General features: G+C 43.5%; 1 protein-coding gene across 2 annotated transcripts; it reads left to right on the forward strand.

Moving 5' to 3' along the window:
* Nucleotides 1-1,036: 1,036 nt before the first annotated feature.
* On the forward strand, nt 1,037-16,443 carry psen2 (presenilin 2). Of its 2 annotated transcripts, none has more exons than XM_035778920.2 (11): nt 1,037-1,203; nt 1,562-1,728; nt 2,296-2,516; nt 3,362-3,503; nt 3,722-3,789; nt 6,675-6,895; nt 7,445-7,543; nt 8,164-8,232; nt 11,994-12,125; nt 12,430-12,545; nt 14,591-16,443. In XM_035778920.2, exons 2-11 carry the CDS (start codon nt 1,600-1,602, stop codon nt 14,744-14,746), a joined length of 1,353 nt encoding a protein of 450 aa, XP_035634813.1. In that variant the 5' UTR covers nt 1,037-1,203; nt 1,562-1,599; the 3' UTR covers nt 14,747-16,443. The 2 variants fall into 2 exon arrangements, with proteins under 2 accessions (XP_035634813.1, XP_035634814.1); XM_035778921.2 differs by having other exon boundaries at nt 1,051-1,203; nt 1,552-1,728.
* Nucleotides 16,444-16,512: the final 69 nt, after the last annotated feature.

The raw sequence follows: 16,512 nt of genomic DNA on the forward strand, positions 1-16,512 counted from the left end.
AAAAGGCTAAAGTACAGGCAGGACAATAGGCGTCGTTAGTGAGGCAGGCAAAAACTATCATACACGGGAGGATTAAATTACAGGAAACCCACCGCTCCAACTAGAAGTGAGTCACAAAACAAACAATACCTCACAATAATGGGGTGCAAGGAACTGACCTAAATAATGTGTGAACCAAGTGATCAGAATTCAGGTGATTGGAATCTGGAGCGTTAGCTGCGTTCAGGGGATCTATGTGTTTGAGAGTGTGAGCTGGAAAGTGGGCTGGAAAGTGACAACGAAAGACACAATACAGAACATTTATAGACAATATCAGCTCAAGGTCAGAACTACATCAATTTAAAAATGGCATACGTAGCCCACATATCAATACATACAAACAAAATATCTAGGCCAAATAGGGGAGAGGCTGTGTGATGTTGCTAAGTCTGTTTTTGAACCATATTTGCTGTTCATTTGGGAAATATGAGATTGAAGGAAGTTCCATATAATACTGTATGCTTTCTTGAAAATGTTCTGGATTTGGGGACTGTGAAAAGACCCCTGCTGGCATGTCTGGTGGGGTAAGCTTGTGTGTCAGTGCTGTGTTGCCTATGTAAACAAATTGGGATTTTCAGCACATTAATGTTTCTTATAAAAATAAGAGTTGCAGTCAGTCTCTCCTCAACTCTTAGCCGAGAGAGACTGGCGTGCATAGTATTTATATTAGCCCTCCGGTTACAGTAAAAAGCAAGATGTGCCTCTCTGTTCTGGGCCAGCTGCGGCTTAACTAGTGACAGTTTACAATCTAAGGTAAAAACTCCAAGTCATTGAATCTTCTCAACTTGTTCAACGGCTACATTTTAATGCAGGCTTTAAGGCAACAAAACATTTGAAAGGGGGTGTAGAATTTCTATAGACACTGTAAGATGAGTGGCTTGTATTTGCAAGTTTCATAAACATTTTTTATATATATTTTAACTTTTTTAACGTTCTTATATTTTTTTTAATTATTTTTACAAAGCGAACGTATTTGAAGTCACAAGTTATCTAGTGACGTTGCAGCAGCATGGATCACGTGGTCCACCAGGCATCAGCTGATGACTTCCTTGTTGCGGTTCTGCTTGTCGTCAGAGATAAGAGCAATTGCAGAAGTGCTCCCTTTCTTCCAAGAACGGACGCGGTGTCATTGGTCTTGTTTATGTCAAATTGTGGATTAAGAAGGTACTTTGACACGTTTAATAACTCACTTTAATTTAGAACGTACAGATGTTTTATTATACTAATGCTCTTGCTAGCTAGCCAGCAAGCTAACTTTCAGTGATCGAACTACCAGACTGTCGTGCCATTGCGGTAAACCTCCTTTTAGCTAGCTACAGTAACGTTATAGTATCCTGAAATGATGTAACGTTATGTAGTTTTAGGCTACGTTTTTCGATATCAAAGTACTCGATAATCCAGTCAGTCCCTGCGGAACTATAATGATTGGGCGTCAGTAAAGTTGCAGTTTCTATTTATTCATTTTTTTGTCAAATTACATCGCAAATTAATTTTGTCTGGACTAATTTGTAGAATTTTGCAGCTGTGTCCCACGAATCTGCCGTCGCTAACATTCCATCCATGAGTACCTCGGACAGTGAAGAGGACTCCTACAATGAGAGGACAGCTCTGGTTGCATCTGAGATACCTTCTGTGCCATCTTACCAACAAGACCCTGACCAACCCCAGCCTGCAGACATGGAGCCCAGGGTAGGTGTCCTCTGCACTGTTGGGCAAGTGCCCTTCCCAGAGCAGGGACACCTTAGAGCCATTGAATTGATCCATCTTAATTGGTCTTTGTGATTCCTTGTATCCTATCTCCTCACCTCATTTGCAAATGTATTGGAGGAGATGGTCGCAATGCTTGCGTTATCCGGGCGTTAATGATACACACAGCAAGGGGAACTGATACTGCTGCTTCGTTGGAAGCAGAACTTGTTAATTAGAACCTAACAATACATATTTTCAGAGTTAAAAACTTCACGGACACTATGAAAGCTATGAAACCCTCCCTGTACCCTCCCAAATGCATTTTGAGAAGTCGGCAAGGGGAGAGGATGCAAGGAATTTAGGATGACTTGAGAATGAGCCTTTGAATGAAATGTCCGCAAATCTTAGATAGTGGTGATTGTGATGAATATATATACTGTGGGTATCACAGCCGCTACTTGCTATTTTCTGTTGAAACCTTCATAGTGCAATAATAACACTATTATTCACACCATGTACTATTTCTATGTAATAAGCAATGCTAGAAAGTGCTCAATTACCTTGCAGCGCCGCACAGTGGCCCCAGAGCCTGCAGCTGAACCCCCGAGCCTGGACAGGAGTGCCGTGGAGCGGGAGCCTGTAGACCTGGAGGAAGAGGAGGAGCTCCCCCTTAAGTACGGCGCCAAGCATGTCATCATGCTGTTCGTCCCCGTCACCCTTTGCATGGTGGTCGTCGTAGCCACCATCAAGTCGGTCAGCTTCTACACTGAGAAGAACGGACAGCAGCTGTAAGTGTTTTTTTCCCCCCTTCCGTTTAGTAGCCTAGCTTAGGTTATGTTCTGAGGTATAAAACGGACGGAAGCAGGGAGGGGCTGCTACCTGGACCTGTCCAAAAAGAATTGCACATTTTTGTGTTCCATTTCAAAAGTTTTCTGTTGTGTGCGCTAATGAACACGACCCAGTGTAATATGAGAAGAGATGCTTCTTTGCGTGATAATATGAGATGAACTGCTTCTATGCAGGACATTATGAGAAGAGGTGGTTCTCGCATATCTTTGACAGAACCTTAAGGAAACCTTTCCTGTGATTTGAGACTGACATGCTTAGAACTTAGTAGACACTAAAGTCTTTATAACTTGAGTATGTTACATGACAGGTTTTTCCCACACTGTAGTAGAAGCTAAATCGATCTATATCTATCTCGCTGGAACTAAGGCTAAATTAGGGTTGGCCAACCCTCCCTCTGGTCATGGGGAGCTACTGGGTGTGCCGGCTTTTGTTCCAGCCCTACTATAACAGCCTGAAATACAGAACCTGATCTTGTAGAATATGGTGTGTTCGAGTATGGCTGCAGCAAAATCCTGCAGGAGGGTAGCTAGTCAGTGATCTGAGAAGGAGGGTTGGCCACTCATGAGATAAATATTAGGTGTAGATAATATTAGGTTTAGAGTGAATTTGCTCCTAGATGCTGATCCAAGGTCAGTTCTGCATTTCTCCCACTAAAAGTTAAGGTTAGGATTGGGGGAGGGGAAGCTAATCGTAGATCTGTACCTAGGGGGAAACTACACCATGGAAGATAGCATTTGCGTCAGGCCGATTTTCATGATTGTTGATTTGACTCTGGCCCTGTTAGGATCTATACGCCGTTCACAGAGGACACAGACACAGTGGGCGAGCGGCTGCTCAACTCAGTGCTCAACACCATCATCATGATCAGCGTCATCGTGGTCATGACCATCTTCTTGGTTGTGCTCTACAAGTACCGCTGCTACAAGGTGAGACAGACCAAGAGTGTATTCAGTAATGTGAAACATTCTGAACATTGCAGATAGAATACCAGGGAATTGTGTCCGCTCTATTAATTCTGTCTGACAGGTAATCATATCTGTTGATTTACAACCTACATTTCTATCTAAACGTTCTGTAATGTTACATCCTCCTGAACAGGCCCCAAGCTTGGAGTGCTATATTCTAATGCTCTGTGTCGTCCTAGTTCATTCACGGATGGCTCATCCTGTCCTCGCTGATGATGCTCTTCTGGTTCAGCTTCATGTACCTGGGGTGAGTGTACATCCCAGGAATTGTTTGTAGTCAGCCGCATGGTATCATGTTGCCTGGCTGTTGTGGTTGTTTCAACGAGAGAGCAGGACAGGAAGGCTGTCTCATAATATATAGGCTCTTTATATGGGCTTAGTTCATGGCTCTGGTCAAAGGTAGTGCACTATATAGGGAATAGGCTGTCACTTGTTTTACACCCCAATGCACCATATGCATTTGGGTCAGTAGACTGGAAGTGCTTCTCTGCACTATGGTTATTCTGGGTCTAGTTAAAGTGTGTGTGTGTGTGTGTGTGTGTGTGTGTGTGGCCACACAATGCTTGCGTTATCCGGGCGTTAATGATACACACAGCAAGGGGAACTGATACTGCTGCTTCGTTGGAAGCAGAACTTGTTAATTAGAACCTAACAATACATATTTTCAGAGTTAAAAACTTCACGGACACTATGAAAGCTCACAGCAAGTATATTCTTCCCAGAGGGTCAATACAGCTGCATCGGACAAAGACATGTTTAGAATAATTGTGGTATATGAACCCCACTTTGGGTGGAGTCTTCTCCTTTTCCCTAAACTTAGTTTCCTGTCTAACAATAAAGATACAAAGTGATACTGGTAATAAACTTTTCTTTCTCCCTTAATGTGACCTGATCTGACCCGACCCCCTTCTTCACTAATCCAGGGCTCTCTCCCCTTGTCAATTCTGCCACGTGATCGTTTTCCCTGCACTCAGCACATTCCAAGCTTAATTCCACACGCATATACCTTCCTCCTACAGATAACCATTCACTTCTGGTGTTGACCCTCTAAATCGAAGCACTCAATTTCAATAGGATACCTGATAATGAACCCTATCCCAAGTTTATGAGATAGTACCCAGAATCCCTCAGTATTGTGATGCTACTTTTCTCTGTGATTATTGACCATTTTCCAAAAAATATTGCCTTAAAGCAATTTCTACCACACTAGTGTATTAAGTAACTTTGTTGGCTCTAACTTCTCCCCCCTCAGCTTTTGTTATTTAAAGAACTGTCCGACCGATCTGAAAGATCACCTTAGTCCTTGGGCCTGAGATTTAACTTAAACAGAACGCCACTGTCTTCACTTATAGTACAAGTCAAAAGTTTGGAAACACCTACTCATTCCAGGGTTTTTCTTTATTTGTACTATATCTACATTTTGAATAACAGTGAAAACATCAAAACTATGATATAACACACATGCAGTCATGTAGTAACCAAAAAAGTGTTAAACAAATCAAAATATGTTATATTTCAGAGTAGCCACCCTTTGCCTTGATGACAGCTTTGCACACTCTTGGCATTTTCTCAACCTGTAATGCATTTAAATTAGGTGTGCTTTGTTAAGTGAATTTGTGGATTTTTTTCCTCTTCTTGATGCATTTGAGCCATTTAGATGTGTTGTGACAAGATAAAGGTGGCATACAGAAGATAGCCCTATTTGGTAAAATACCAAGTCTATATTATGGCAAGAACAGCTCAAATAAGCAAAGAGACAGTCCATCATTACTTTAAGACATGAAGGTCAGTCAAGCCTGAAAATTTCAAGAACTTTGAACGTTTCTTCAAGTGCAGTCGCAAAAACCAGCTAGTGCTATGATAAAACTGGCTCTCATGAGGGCCACCACAGGTAAGGAAGTCCCAGAGTTACCTCTGCTGAAGAGGATAAGTTCATTAGAGTTACCAGCATCAAATTGCAGCCCAAATAAATGCTTCAGAGTTCAAGTAACACACATCTCAACATCAACTGTTCAGAGGAGATTTCTTGAATCAGGCCTTCATGGTCAAATTGCTTCAAAGAAACCACTACTAAAGGACACTAATAAGAAGACTTGCTTGAGCCAAGAAACATGAGCAATGGACATTAGACCAGTGGAAATCTGTCTTTTGGTCTGATAAGTCCAGATTTTAGATTTTTGGTTCCAACTGCTGTGTCTTTGTGAGAAGCAGAGTAGGTGAACAGATGATCTCCGCATGTGGTTCCCACCGTGAAGCATGTGGGGGTGCTTTGCTGGTGACACTGTCTGTGATTTATTTAGAATTCAAGGTACACTTAACCAGCATGGCTACCACAGCATCCTGCAGAGATACGCCATCATCTCTGTTTTGGGCTTAGTGGGACTTAGTGGGACTATCATTAGTTTTTCAACAGGACAATGACCCAACACACCTCCAGGCTGTGTAAGGGCTATTTGACCAAGAAGGAGAGTGATGGAGTGCTGCATCAGATGACATGGCCTCCACAATCACCCAACCTCAACCCAATTGAGATGGTTTGGGATGAGTTGGACTGCAGATTGATGGAAAAGCAGCCAACAAGTGCTCTACATATGTGGGAACTCCTTCAAGACTGTTGGAAAAGCATTCCTCGTGAAGTTGGTTGAGAGAATGCCAAAAGTGTGCAAAGGGTGGCTACTAAGAATCTAAAACACAAAGGATATATTTTTATTTGTGTAACACTTTTCTTTTTTTTTGGTCACTACTTGATTCCATATGTTATATCATAGTTTTGTCTTCACTATTATTCTACAATGTAGAAAATAGTAAAAAATTAAGATAAAACTTTGAGTAGGTGTATTCTAAACATTTGACTGGTACTTTACATCCAAAGCAGCATTCTAATTACTCAGTTCACACTCTGGATCTCATCATCTCAACAGTTTAATGTGAATTCCTCATCCTAAAAGATAGGACGGATGAAAGGAAGGGTATTCATCTGTCCTACTCGGATCACTATGGATGAAGGATATGAGGTGAGGAAAGGAAGCCACTGCTGATCATTACGATACATCCCTTGTCTGTAAAGCAGTTTGAGGTTTGAATGCACTTTAAATTAAGTTTGATTTGACAGGTCTCTCTCCTCCTATCCAGGGAGGTATTTAAAACCTACAACTTGGCCATGGATTACCCAACAGTAGCCATGATCATCTGGAACTTTGGGGTGGTAGGAATGATCTGTATACACTGGAAGGGGCCTCTGCAGCTGCAGCAGGCCTACCTCATCGCCATCTCGGCCCTCATGGCCCTGGTGTTCATCAAGTACCTGCCCGAGTGGTCCGCCTGGGTCATCCTGGGAGCCATCTCCGTCTACGGTGAGTAGGAGGGCTCAGAGTACATATTGCTGTTGGTTTATACTGTCTGGCATCGTCCGGAAACAACCCCTAGCAATTTAGTCTCTAGTCTAGACACTGAGGTGATTTGAAACGATTGGATAGATATAAGGGCATATCCCTAGACAACGTGGAGGTTCCATCTTTTGTCTAGAAATGTAGAAGATTTGAAAGTATTGGTGGTGCAAGGTCCTTGGATGGGTATAAATTCCAACTAGCCTATCCCAGTGTAAGGTGAATGTACTATCCTATTCCGTATACCTATCTAATTCTTTCAGATATTTGCGAATAGCCAAGAGGGGTAGAGACTACAGGTTGTTTCTTGATGGGCCCTTTGATTTAATAGTATAGGTGTTAAATTGACACTTATTTTTAACTGTGATGGTAGACCTTTTATCATGCTGCTGTACAGACCTCAACTATTTGCTGAGCACCATCTATCAAAAGGCGTGCAATTTCATCATGTATAAATGTTTGTTTTTTTTGCTCATTCAGAGATTCCTGTGTCATGCTACTGTCCTTTGTTTGCAGATTTGGTTGCAGTCTTGTGCCCTAAAGGTCCTCTCAGGATGCTTGTAGAGACCGCACAGGAGCGTAACGAGCCCATCTTCCCTGCTCTCATATATTCATGTAAGTACAAGGTTTTGTACACTGGGGCACACCGTAGCAAACTGTTTTGCAACAGAAAGTGTATCTTGTTAAACAAGTTCAGGGTGTGTATTCTCTTCAAACGGAACAAAGAGACCTACCTGATTTGTCCAATAAATTCATTACATTTTTTGTTGCAAAAATGTTTTGCTACCATAAGAGCGTTTTCTTCATTTTTACAATTCTATTAAATTTTTTAATGTTGGTCGCTTATATTTGTCCTATTATTTTTTTGTTGTATTTTTTTAATCACTCTATTCCCCCTGAGACACCCTCGAGAGTATGGTCACGGCCACAGTCTGCCATTATCATTTGGAGTAATTTAGGGTTACGCAATTTGCTTAAGGGCACATAATGAACACGACCCAACTCTGAAGGAATAGGCATCATGCAAAGCAGTGGCTCCTTGTCTTGGTGCCCTTTATGTGTATTTGTTTTAGTTCAATTCAGATTTGACCAAAATGTCTGTTTGGTTTCTTTGAGTTGGTTCTCGAGCCTTTGGTATGGTTCGTAATTTCCTTCCATAAGGATGCCTTTCGACCAAAATGTTGAGTCTTGCAGAATTGCTCAAGTTTACTAATAGGACTTTAATTTATGTTTAGCTGCCATGATATGGATGGTTGGGATGGCCAACCCAGCAAGAAATGCAGAGCCCACAAATCAAGATACAGGTACGTTTTGTCTCATTTCTGCTTATACCCCTTTGGCTTTAACAATGCTCAGTTTGTTCCTAGTCTCAACTATATATATATATATATAAGGCACAGTTAACTTAGTGTATGTAAACTTCTGACCCACTAGATGCAGTGAAATAATCTGTCTGAACAATTTAACAATTGTTGGAAAAATTCCTTGTGTCATGCACAAAGTAGATGTCCTAACCGACTTGCCAAAACTATAGTCAAATTAACAAGACATTTGGGGAATGGGTGAAAAACAAGTTTTAATGACTCCAACCTAAGTGTATGTAAACATTTACATTACATTTAAGTCATTTAGCAGACGCTCTTATCCAGAGCGACTTACAAATTGGTGCATACACCTTATGACATCCAGTGGAACAGCCACTTACAATAGTGCATCTAAATCTTTTTAGGGGGGTGAGAAGGATTACTTACCCTATCCTAGGTATTCCTTGAAGAGGTGGGGTTTCAGGTGTCTCCGGAAGGTGGTGATTGACTCCGCTGTCCTGGCGTCGTGAGGGAGTTTGTTCCACCATTGGGGGGCCAGAGCAGCGAACAGTTTTGACTGGGCTGAGCGGGAACTGTACTTCCTCAGTGGTAGGGAGGCGAGCAGGCCAGAGGTGGATGAACGCAGTGCCCTTGTTTGGGTGTAGGGCCTGATCAGAGCCTGGAGGTACTGAGGTGCCGTTCCCCTCACAGCTCCGTAGGCAAGCACCATGGTCTTGTAGCGGATGCGAGCTTCAACTGGAAGCCAGTGGAGAGAGCGGAGGAGCGGGGTGACGTGAGAGAACTTGGGAAGGTTGAACACCAGACGGGCTGCGGCGTTCTGGATGAGTTGTAGGGGTTTAATGGCACAGGCAGGGAGCCCAGCCAACAGCGAGTTGCAGTAATCAAGACGGGAGATGACAAGTGCCTGGATTAGGACCTGCGCCGCTTCCTGTGTGAGGCAGGGTCGTACTCTGCGGATGTTGTAGAGCATGAACCTACAGGAACGGGACACCGCCTTGATGTTAGTTGAGAACGACAGGGTGTTGTCCAGGATCACGCCAAGGTTCTTAGCGCTCTGGGAGGAGGACACAATGGAGTTGTCAACCGTGATGGCGAGATCATGGAACGGGCAGTCCTTCCCCGGGAGGAAGAGGAGCTCCGTCTTGCTGAGGTTCAGCTTGAGGTGGTGATCCGTCATCCACACTGATATGTCTGCCAGACATGCAGAGATGCGATTCGCCACCTGGTCATCAGAAGGGGGAAAGGAGAAGATTAATTGTGTGTCGTCTGCATAGCAATGATAGGAGAGACCATGTGAGGTTATGACAGAGCCAAGTGACTTGGTTTATAGCGAGAATAAGAGAGGGCCTAGAACAGAGCCCTGGGGGACACCAGTGGTGAGAGCGCGTGGTGAGGAGACAGATTCTCGCCACGCCACCTGGTAGGAGCGACCTGTCAGGTAGGACGCAATCCAAGCGTGGGCCGCGCCGGAGATGCCCAACTCGGAGAGGGTGGAGAGGAGGATCTGATGGTTCACAGTATCGAAGGCAGCCGATAGGTCTAGAAGGATGAGAGCAGAGGAGAGAGAGTTAGCTTTAGCAGTGCGGAGCGCCTCCGTGATACAGAGAAGAGCAGTCTCAGTTGAATGACTAGTCTTGAAACCTGACTGATTTGGATCAAGAAGGTCATTCTGAGAGAGATAGCGGTAGAGCTGGCCAAGGACGGCACGCTCAAGAGTTTTGGAGAGAAAAGAGAGAAGGGATACTGGTCTGTAGTTGTTGACATCGGAGGGATCGAGTGTAGGTTTTTTCAGAAGGGGTGCAACTCTCGCTCTCTTGAAGACGGGAGGGACGTAGCCAGCGGTCAGGGATGAGTTGATGAGCGGGGTGAGGTAAGGGAGAAGGTCTCCGGAAATGGTCTGGAGAAGAGAGGAGGGGATAGGGTCAAGCGGGCAGGTTGTTGGGCGGCCGGCCGTCACAAGACGCGAGATTTCATCTGGAGAGAGAGGGGAGAAAGAGGTCAGAGCATAGGGTAGGGCAGTGTGAGCAGAACCAGCGGTGTCGTTTGACTTAGCAAACGAGGATCGGATGTCGTCGACCTTCTTTTCAAAATGGTTGACGAAGTCATCTGCAGAGAGGGAGGAGGGGGGGGGGATTCAGGAGGGAGGAGAAGGTGGCAAAGAGCTTCCTAGGGTTAGAGGCAGATGCTTGGAATTTAGAATGGTAGAAAGTGGCTTTAGCAGCAGAGACAGAGGAGGAAAATGTAGAGAGGAGGGAGTGAAAGGATGCCAGGTCCGCAGGGAGGCGAGTTTTCCTCCATTTCCGCTCGGCTGCCCGGAGCCCTGTTCTGTGAGCTCGCAATGAGTCGTCGAGCCACGGAGCGGGAGGGAGGACCGAGCCGGCCTGGAGGATAGGGGACATAGAGAGTCAAAGGATGCAGAAAGGGAGGAGAGGAGGGTTGAGGAGGCAGAATCAGGAGATAGGTTGGAGAAAGTTTGAGCAGAGGGAAGAGATGATAGGATGGAAGAGGAGAGAGTAGCGGGGAGAGAGAGCGAAGGTTGGGACAGCGCGATACCATCCGAGTAGGGGCAGTGTGGGAAGTGTTGGATGAGAGCGAGAGGGAAAAGGATACAAGGTAGTGGTCGGAGACTTGGAGGGAGTTGCAATGAGGTTAGTGGAAGAACAGCATCTAGTAAAGATGAGGTCAAGCGTATTGCCTGCCTTGTGAGTAGGGGGGAAGGTGAGAGGGTGAGGTCAAAAGAGGAGAGGAGTGGAAAGAAGGAGGCAGAGAGGAATGAGTCAAAGGTAGACGTGGGGAGGTTAAAGTCGCCCAGAACTGTGAGAGGTGAGCCGTCCTCAGGAAAGGAGCTTATCAAGGCATCAAGCTCATTGATGAACTCTCCGAGGGAACCTGGAGGGCGATAAATGATAAGGATGTTAAGCTTGAAAGGGCTGGTAACTGTGACAGCATGGAATTCAAAGGAGGCGATAGACAGATGGGTAAGGGGAGAAAGGGAGAAAGACCACTTGGGAGAGATGAGGATCCCGGTGCCACCACCCCGCTGACCAGAAGCTCTCGGGGTGTGCGAGAACACGTGGGCGGACGAGGAGAGAGCAGTAGGAGTAGCAGTGTTATCTGTGGTGATCCATGTTTCCGTCAGTGCCAAGAAGTCAAGGGACTGGAGGGAGGCATAGGCTGAGATGAACTCTGCCTTGTTGGCCGCAGATCGGCAGTTCCAGAGGCTACCGGAGACCTGGAACTCCACGTGGGTCGTACGCGCTGGGACCACCAGATTAGGGTGGCCGCGGCCACGCGGTGTGGAGCGTTTGTATGGTCTGTGCAGAGAGGAGAGAACAGGGATAGACAGACACATAGTTGACAGGCTACAGAAAAGGCTACGCTAATGCAAGGAGATTGGAATGACAAGTGGACTACACGTCTCGAATGTTCAGAAAGTTAAGCTTACGTAGCAAGAATCTTATTGACTAAAATGATTAAAATGATACAGTACTGCTGAAGTAGGCTAGCTGGCAGTAGCTGCGCTGTTGACACTACACTAATCAAGTCGTTCCGTTGAGTGTAATAGTTTCTACAGTGCTACTATTCGGGGGCTAGCTGGCTAGCTAGCAGTGTTGTTTACGTAAACTTCTGACTTCAAGTGTGTGTGGTTTCACATTAATGTTTTTGGGATGAGTGCACTTGTAGATTTGAATGCAGAACAGATTTGAATGATTGACTTAAAATAAATTTTGCCATTTAAGGTTCCTCAGATGAAGAGGCACATCGGAGTGAGGGCAGCGCCCTGGCGAGGGACTGGGTGGAGCCAGAGACTCAAGTGTCCTCAGGGATGAACAGGTCCTACTCAACCGAGGACGACCTAGACGAGGAAGACCGTGAGTACTTTCTGAATCCTAAATCAACCACTAGCCCCTACCCCTTAGGCACAGGATCTGAAAGGATCGGATAGGTGTAAGCAATGATGGTGAACATTACACCAAACCTATCAAAATGCAGCCATTTGCCATTTCTAGCCAATCCTTTCAGATCTCCACAAATGTATAGGGGCTATGGTTCTAGGTGTTGATTGGGGATTGGACGAACATCTCCCATGGCAAAAAAAAAATCTTCAATTATATTTAGAATTTTGTAATAAATGTGGTTTCTTATGGACATGCTGTCCTGTGGTATAATCTGCAGGAGGAGTCAAGCTGGGACTGGGGGACTTCATCTTCTACAGTGTGCTGGTGGGGAAGGCTGCTGCCACCGGAGGAGACTGGAACACCACGCTGGCCTGCTTCGTGGCCATTCTCATAGTGAGTGTTGCAGTCAGAAAAACAAAGTGTTGGAGAAGAAAGTAAAAGAGCTTTTTTTACATGGCACATAATGCAAACGTTTAAGTTCCTTGCTCAGAACATGAGAACATATGAAAGCCAGTGGTTCCTTTTAACATGAGTCTTCAATATTCCCAGGTAAGAAGTTTTAGGTTGTGGTTATTATAGGACTATTTCTCTCTATACCATTTGTATTTCATATACCTTTGACTATTGGATGTTCTTATAGGCACTTTAGTATTGCCAGTGTAACCATATAGCTTCCGTCCCTCTCCTCGCCCCTACCTGGGCTCGAACCAAGAACACATCGACAACAGCCACCCTCGAAGCATTGTTACCCATCACTCCACAAAAGGGGAACACCTACTTCAAAGTCTCAGAGCGAGTGACGTCACCGATTGAAATGCTATTCGTGCGCACCCCGCTAACTAGCTAGCCATTTCACGTCAGTTACGCCAGCCTAATCTCGGGAGTTGATAGGCTTGAAGTCATAAACAGCTCAATGCTTGAAGCACAGCGAAGAGCTGCTGGCAAACGCACAAAGGTGCTATTTGAATGAATGCTTACAAGCCTGTTGCTGCCTACCACCGCTCAGTCAGACTGCTCTATCAAATCATAGACTTAATTATAACATAATAACACACAGAATTACGAGCCTTAGGGCATTAATATGGTCAAATCCAGAAACTATCATTTCGAAAACAAAAGGTTTATTCTTTCAGTGAAATATGGAACCTTTCTGTCTTTTTATCTAACGGGTGGCATCCCTATGTTTAAATATTGCTGTTACATTGTACAACCTTCAATGTTATGTCATAATTTTGTACAATTCTGGCAAATTAATTACGGTCTTTGTTAGGAATAAATGGTCTTCACACAGTTCGCAACGAGCCAGGCGGCCCAAACTGCTGCATATACCCTGACTGCTTGCATGGAACGCAAGAGAAGTGACACAATTTCCCTAGTTAAAAGAAATTCATGTTAGCAGGCAATATTAACTAAATATGCAGGTTTAAAAATATATACTTGTGTTTTGATTTTAACGAAAGGCATTGATGTTTATGGTTAGGTACACATTGGTGCAACGACAGTGCTTTTTTCGCGAATGTGCTTGTTAAATCATCACCAGTTTGGTGAAGTTGGCTGTGATTCGATGAGAAATTAACAGGCACCGCATCAATGATATGCAACGCAGGACACGCTAGATAAACTAGTAATATCATCAACCATGTGTAGTTAACTAATAATTGTTAAGATTGTTTATTATAAGATAAGTTTAGCCTGCCACGCAGCCTGCCACGCAGGCTCCTCGTGGAGTGCACTCCTCCTCGTGGAGTGCAATGTAAGGCAGGTGGTTAGAGCGTTGGACTAGTAACCGGAGGGTTGCTAGATCGAATCCCCGAGCTGATAGATTTTTAACTTGTCGTTCTGCCTCTGAACAAGGCAGTTAACCCACCATTCCTAGGCCGTCATTTAAAATAAGAATGTGTTCTTAACTGACTTGCCTAGTTAAATAAAGGGAAAAAACAAAAATAAATCGGCCACAATCGGTGTCCAAAAATGCGGATTACCGATTGTTATGAAAACTTGAAATCGGCCCTAATTAATCGGTCGACCTCTAGGGTCTACTGTATTATTATGCATACTGGATGGATTGGTTACCTTATTCTACACTCCAAGCGTTCTATCCCATGAGTCTGGGAGTGAACGCATAGGCCTAGGTGATGCTGTTGGTTCATTGATTGTGCAGGGTGGCTTAAAGAGTTAGCCTACAATTATAGTGAATAACTTTATTAATTTTTTCCAATTGTATTTATGTATGTTTAACTGTTCAGTTGCATGTCTGAACGAATGTTCATGATAAGCAGACTCATAGTAAACTAGAAAGGTAGTTCCAGCAGAAACTTTGGAATGGGTGTTGATTGCTAGCCTATTTAGTGTGGTGGCTAAGCTGAGAGCCCAAAAAATTGCATGAAGTGGCCCATTTATGGATTTGAAATGTTCTTTAATGAGTCCGTGTCTCACAGGGACTCTGCCTCACTCTTCTGCTGCTGGCCATATTCAAGAAAGCCCTCCCAGCTCTCCCTATCTCCATCACCTTCGGCCTGGTCTTCTACTTCTCTACAGACAACCTGGTCCGCCCCTTTATGGACAACCTCGCTGCCCACCAGTTCTACATCTGACTTCCCATCTGGGGGTCAATGGAACGCACAACAATTTTTTCCCCCACACCTGTTCTCGTGGTAGTCTGTAAGCAAGTATTTGATTTGGGGGACTAATGCTTTTTAATCAGATTGTGTATATTTTGCTAACAGGTCACCACAAATGAGGGTAAAATACATCTAGGATTGTTTCATGTGGTAGATGTACAATAATACATTGATACCACACGGGTGTCTCAGTTCTTATTTTACAGATATAGGATGGCGTCAAGTTGTTTCTTCTCATTAGATAGGTCAATGTGGATCAAATGCAGGTCAGAAACAGGACATTGTGAATTATCAGGAGAAATCACATTTGTTATTACGCACTATAGATCCATTTGAATTAGGCATTTATGTTCCACTCAACCAACTTTGGGTTATTTTGAGGATAACTTGACACTCCAACTTCAATAGAGCACAAGTGAAGTGGTAACTGCAGTGATCCATTCATATCAATTCCCCCTCAAACATCTGCACAAGGCTACTGGTTTTTAAAGGGGCAGTGCAGTCTGAAACTTGATTTTCCATTTTGAGTTCAAAATAATACTCAAATTGTGAAAATGATAATGCTGCCTTAGTGTAAGAGTTAAAAAATATATATTAAAATGTACACCTGGAATTTCAGCCTGTTCAGGTGGGATGGAGTTTTTGGCCCACAGCATGACATCACAATCTGATCTGATTATTCTGACCAATGACCCCGTTCACAAAAATGGTTCGTTCCTACAGACAGTGAATCCTGTGGCTTGCTATATAAAGCAGGCAGACAGGCATTGAGGTCACTGAGGGTATTTGGTGTTATTTTCATTAAATAAACAGTAATTTATTACACACAGTGATTTAAAAATTACATTAAGACTGCATGGGAGCTTTAATGGCTTGAGAAAGCGGAAACCCAAAAAGTCAAATATATATTTTAGGGCTTCACTTCGCGTAGTTTTTACTTGATAAATGAAATGAGGTATCAAGATTCCAACCCCATATTGCCCTTCTGTAAATAAGTGAATTAAATAAATAGAACAAGCTTAGATTAAAATGAAAATTTTGTTTGAGGCACTCTGTTTTTCAACAATTGATTCAATCTTGTATGACTTTGTAGGAAATTATTTAACTTGACTTTTTTTTCTAATAGTAAAAAAATCCAAATAGAAGTCAAAGCGTACTCCAGTTTGCTAATTGCTGCTGAGTTGCCATGTATTGTGAAGAAGGGTGCCAAATGGTGTAGGGTGATGTTGCCCATAGATGCTGATCTCAGATCAGTTTTGCATTTCCCCCTTAATGATCAAGTTTAGGATTGGGGAGAGAGGATGATGTACTTAGGGGAAACATTATCCCGGAGTGCTCAAACAAACATGAAGCATGCTGGTCCTAATTAGCCTGAAATCCAAACTGATGTTTTCTGTTTATCAGTTTGTATTGCAGTCTAGGTTCTAACTGCTCACTGAAGACAAACTTGGCAGTAGTGTGAAAAAGTAAAATACTGGTCTGCTGTTTGGAGTGCATTTACATGCAATGAGTGTGTAGTCTTTATATTGAAAATATATATTTTATAGAATGTAATAATGGTGTAACATTTTATCTTAATATACTTAAATGATGTTCTCGATGGATTTTCTTTTTTTGTTGTACTTTTTTTCATTGTGGTGTGCAATAAAGTGGTACATCTACTAAATTAATTCCAAGAGCAGAAATCTAACAATGGATGAAAGGGTGATTCTAAAATAACAGTTCAGGGTTATTTAGCA

This window comes from Oncorhynchus keta, chromosome 10 (assembly GCF_023373465.1).
Source record: "Oncorhynchus keta strain PuntledgeMale-10-30-2019 chromosome 10, Oket_V2, whole genome shotgun sequence".
Taxonomy (NCBI): Eukaryota; Metazoa; Chordata; class Actinopteri; order Salmoniformes; family Salmonidae; genus Oncorhynchus; species Oncorhynchus keta.

What these genes read in the sequence shown, in the direction of transcription:
- psen2 (XM_035778920.2), top strand. Translation starts at nt 1,600, where the DNA reads ATGAGTACCTCGGACAGTGAAGAGGACTCCTACAATGAGAGGACAGCT. An exon ending in ACAAGTACCGCTGCTACAAG is followed by an intron (nt 3,504 to 3,721) that starts GTGAGACAGACC and finishes GTGTCGTCCTAG; the next exon opens with TTCATTCACGGATGGCTCAT. An exon ending in GGGAGCCATCTCCGTCTACG is followed by an intron (nt 6,896 to 7,444) that starts GTGAGTAGGAGG and finishes CTTTGTTTGCAG; the next exon opens with ATTTGGTTGCAGTCTTGTGC.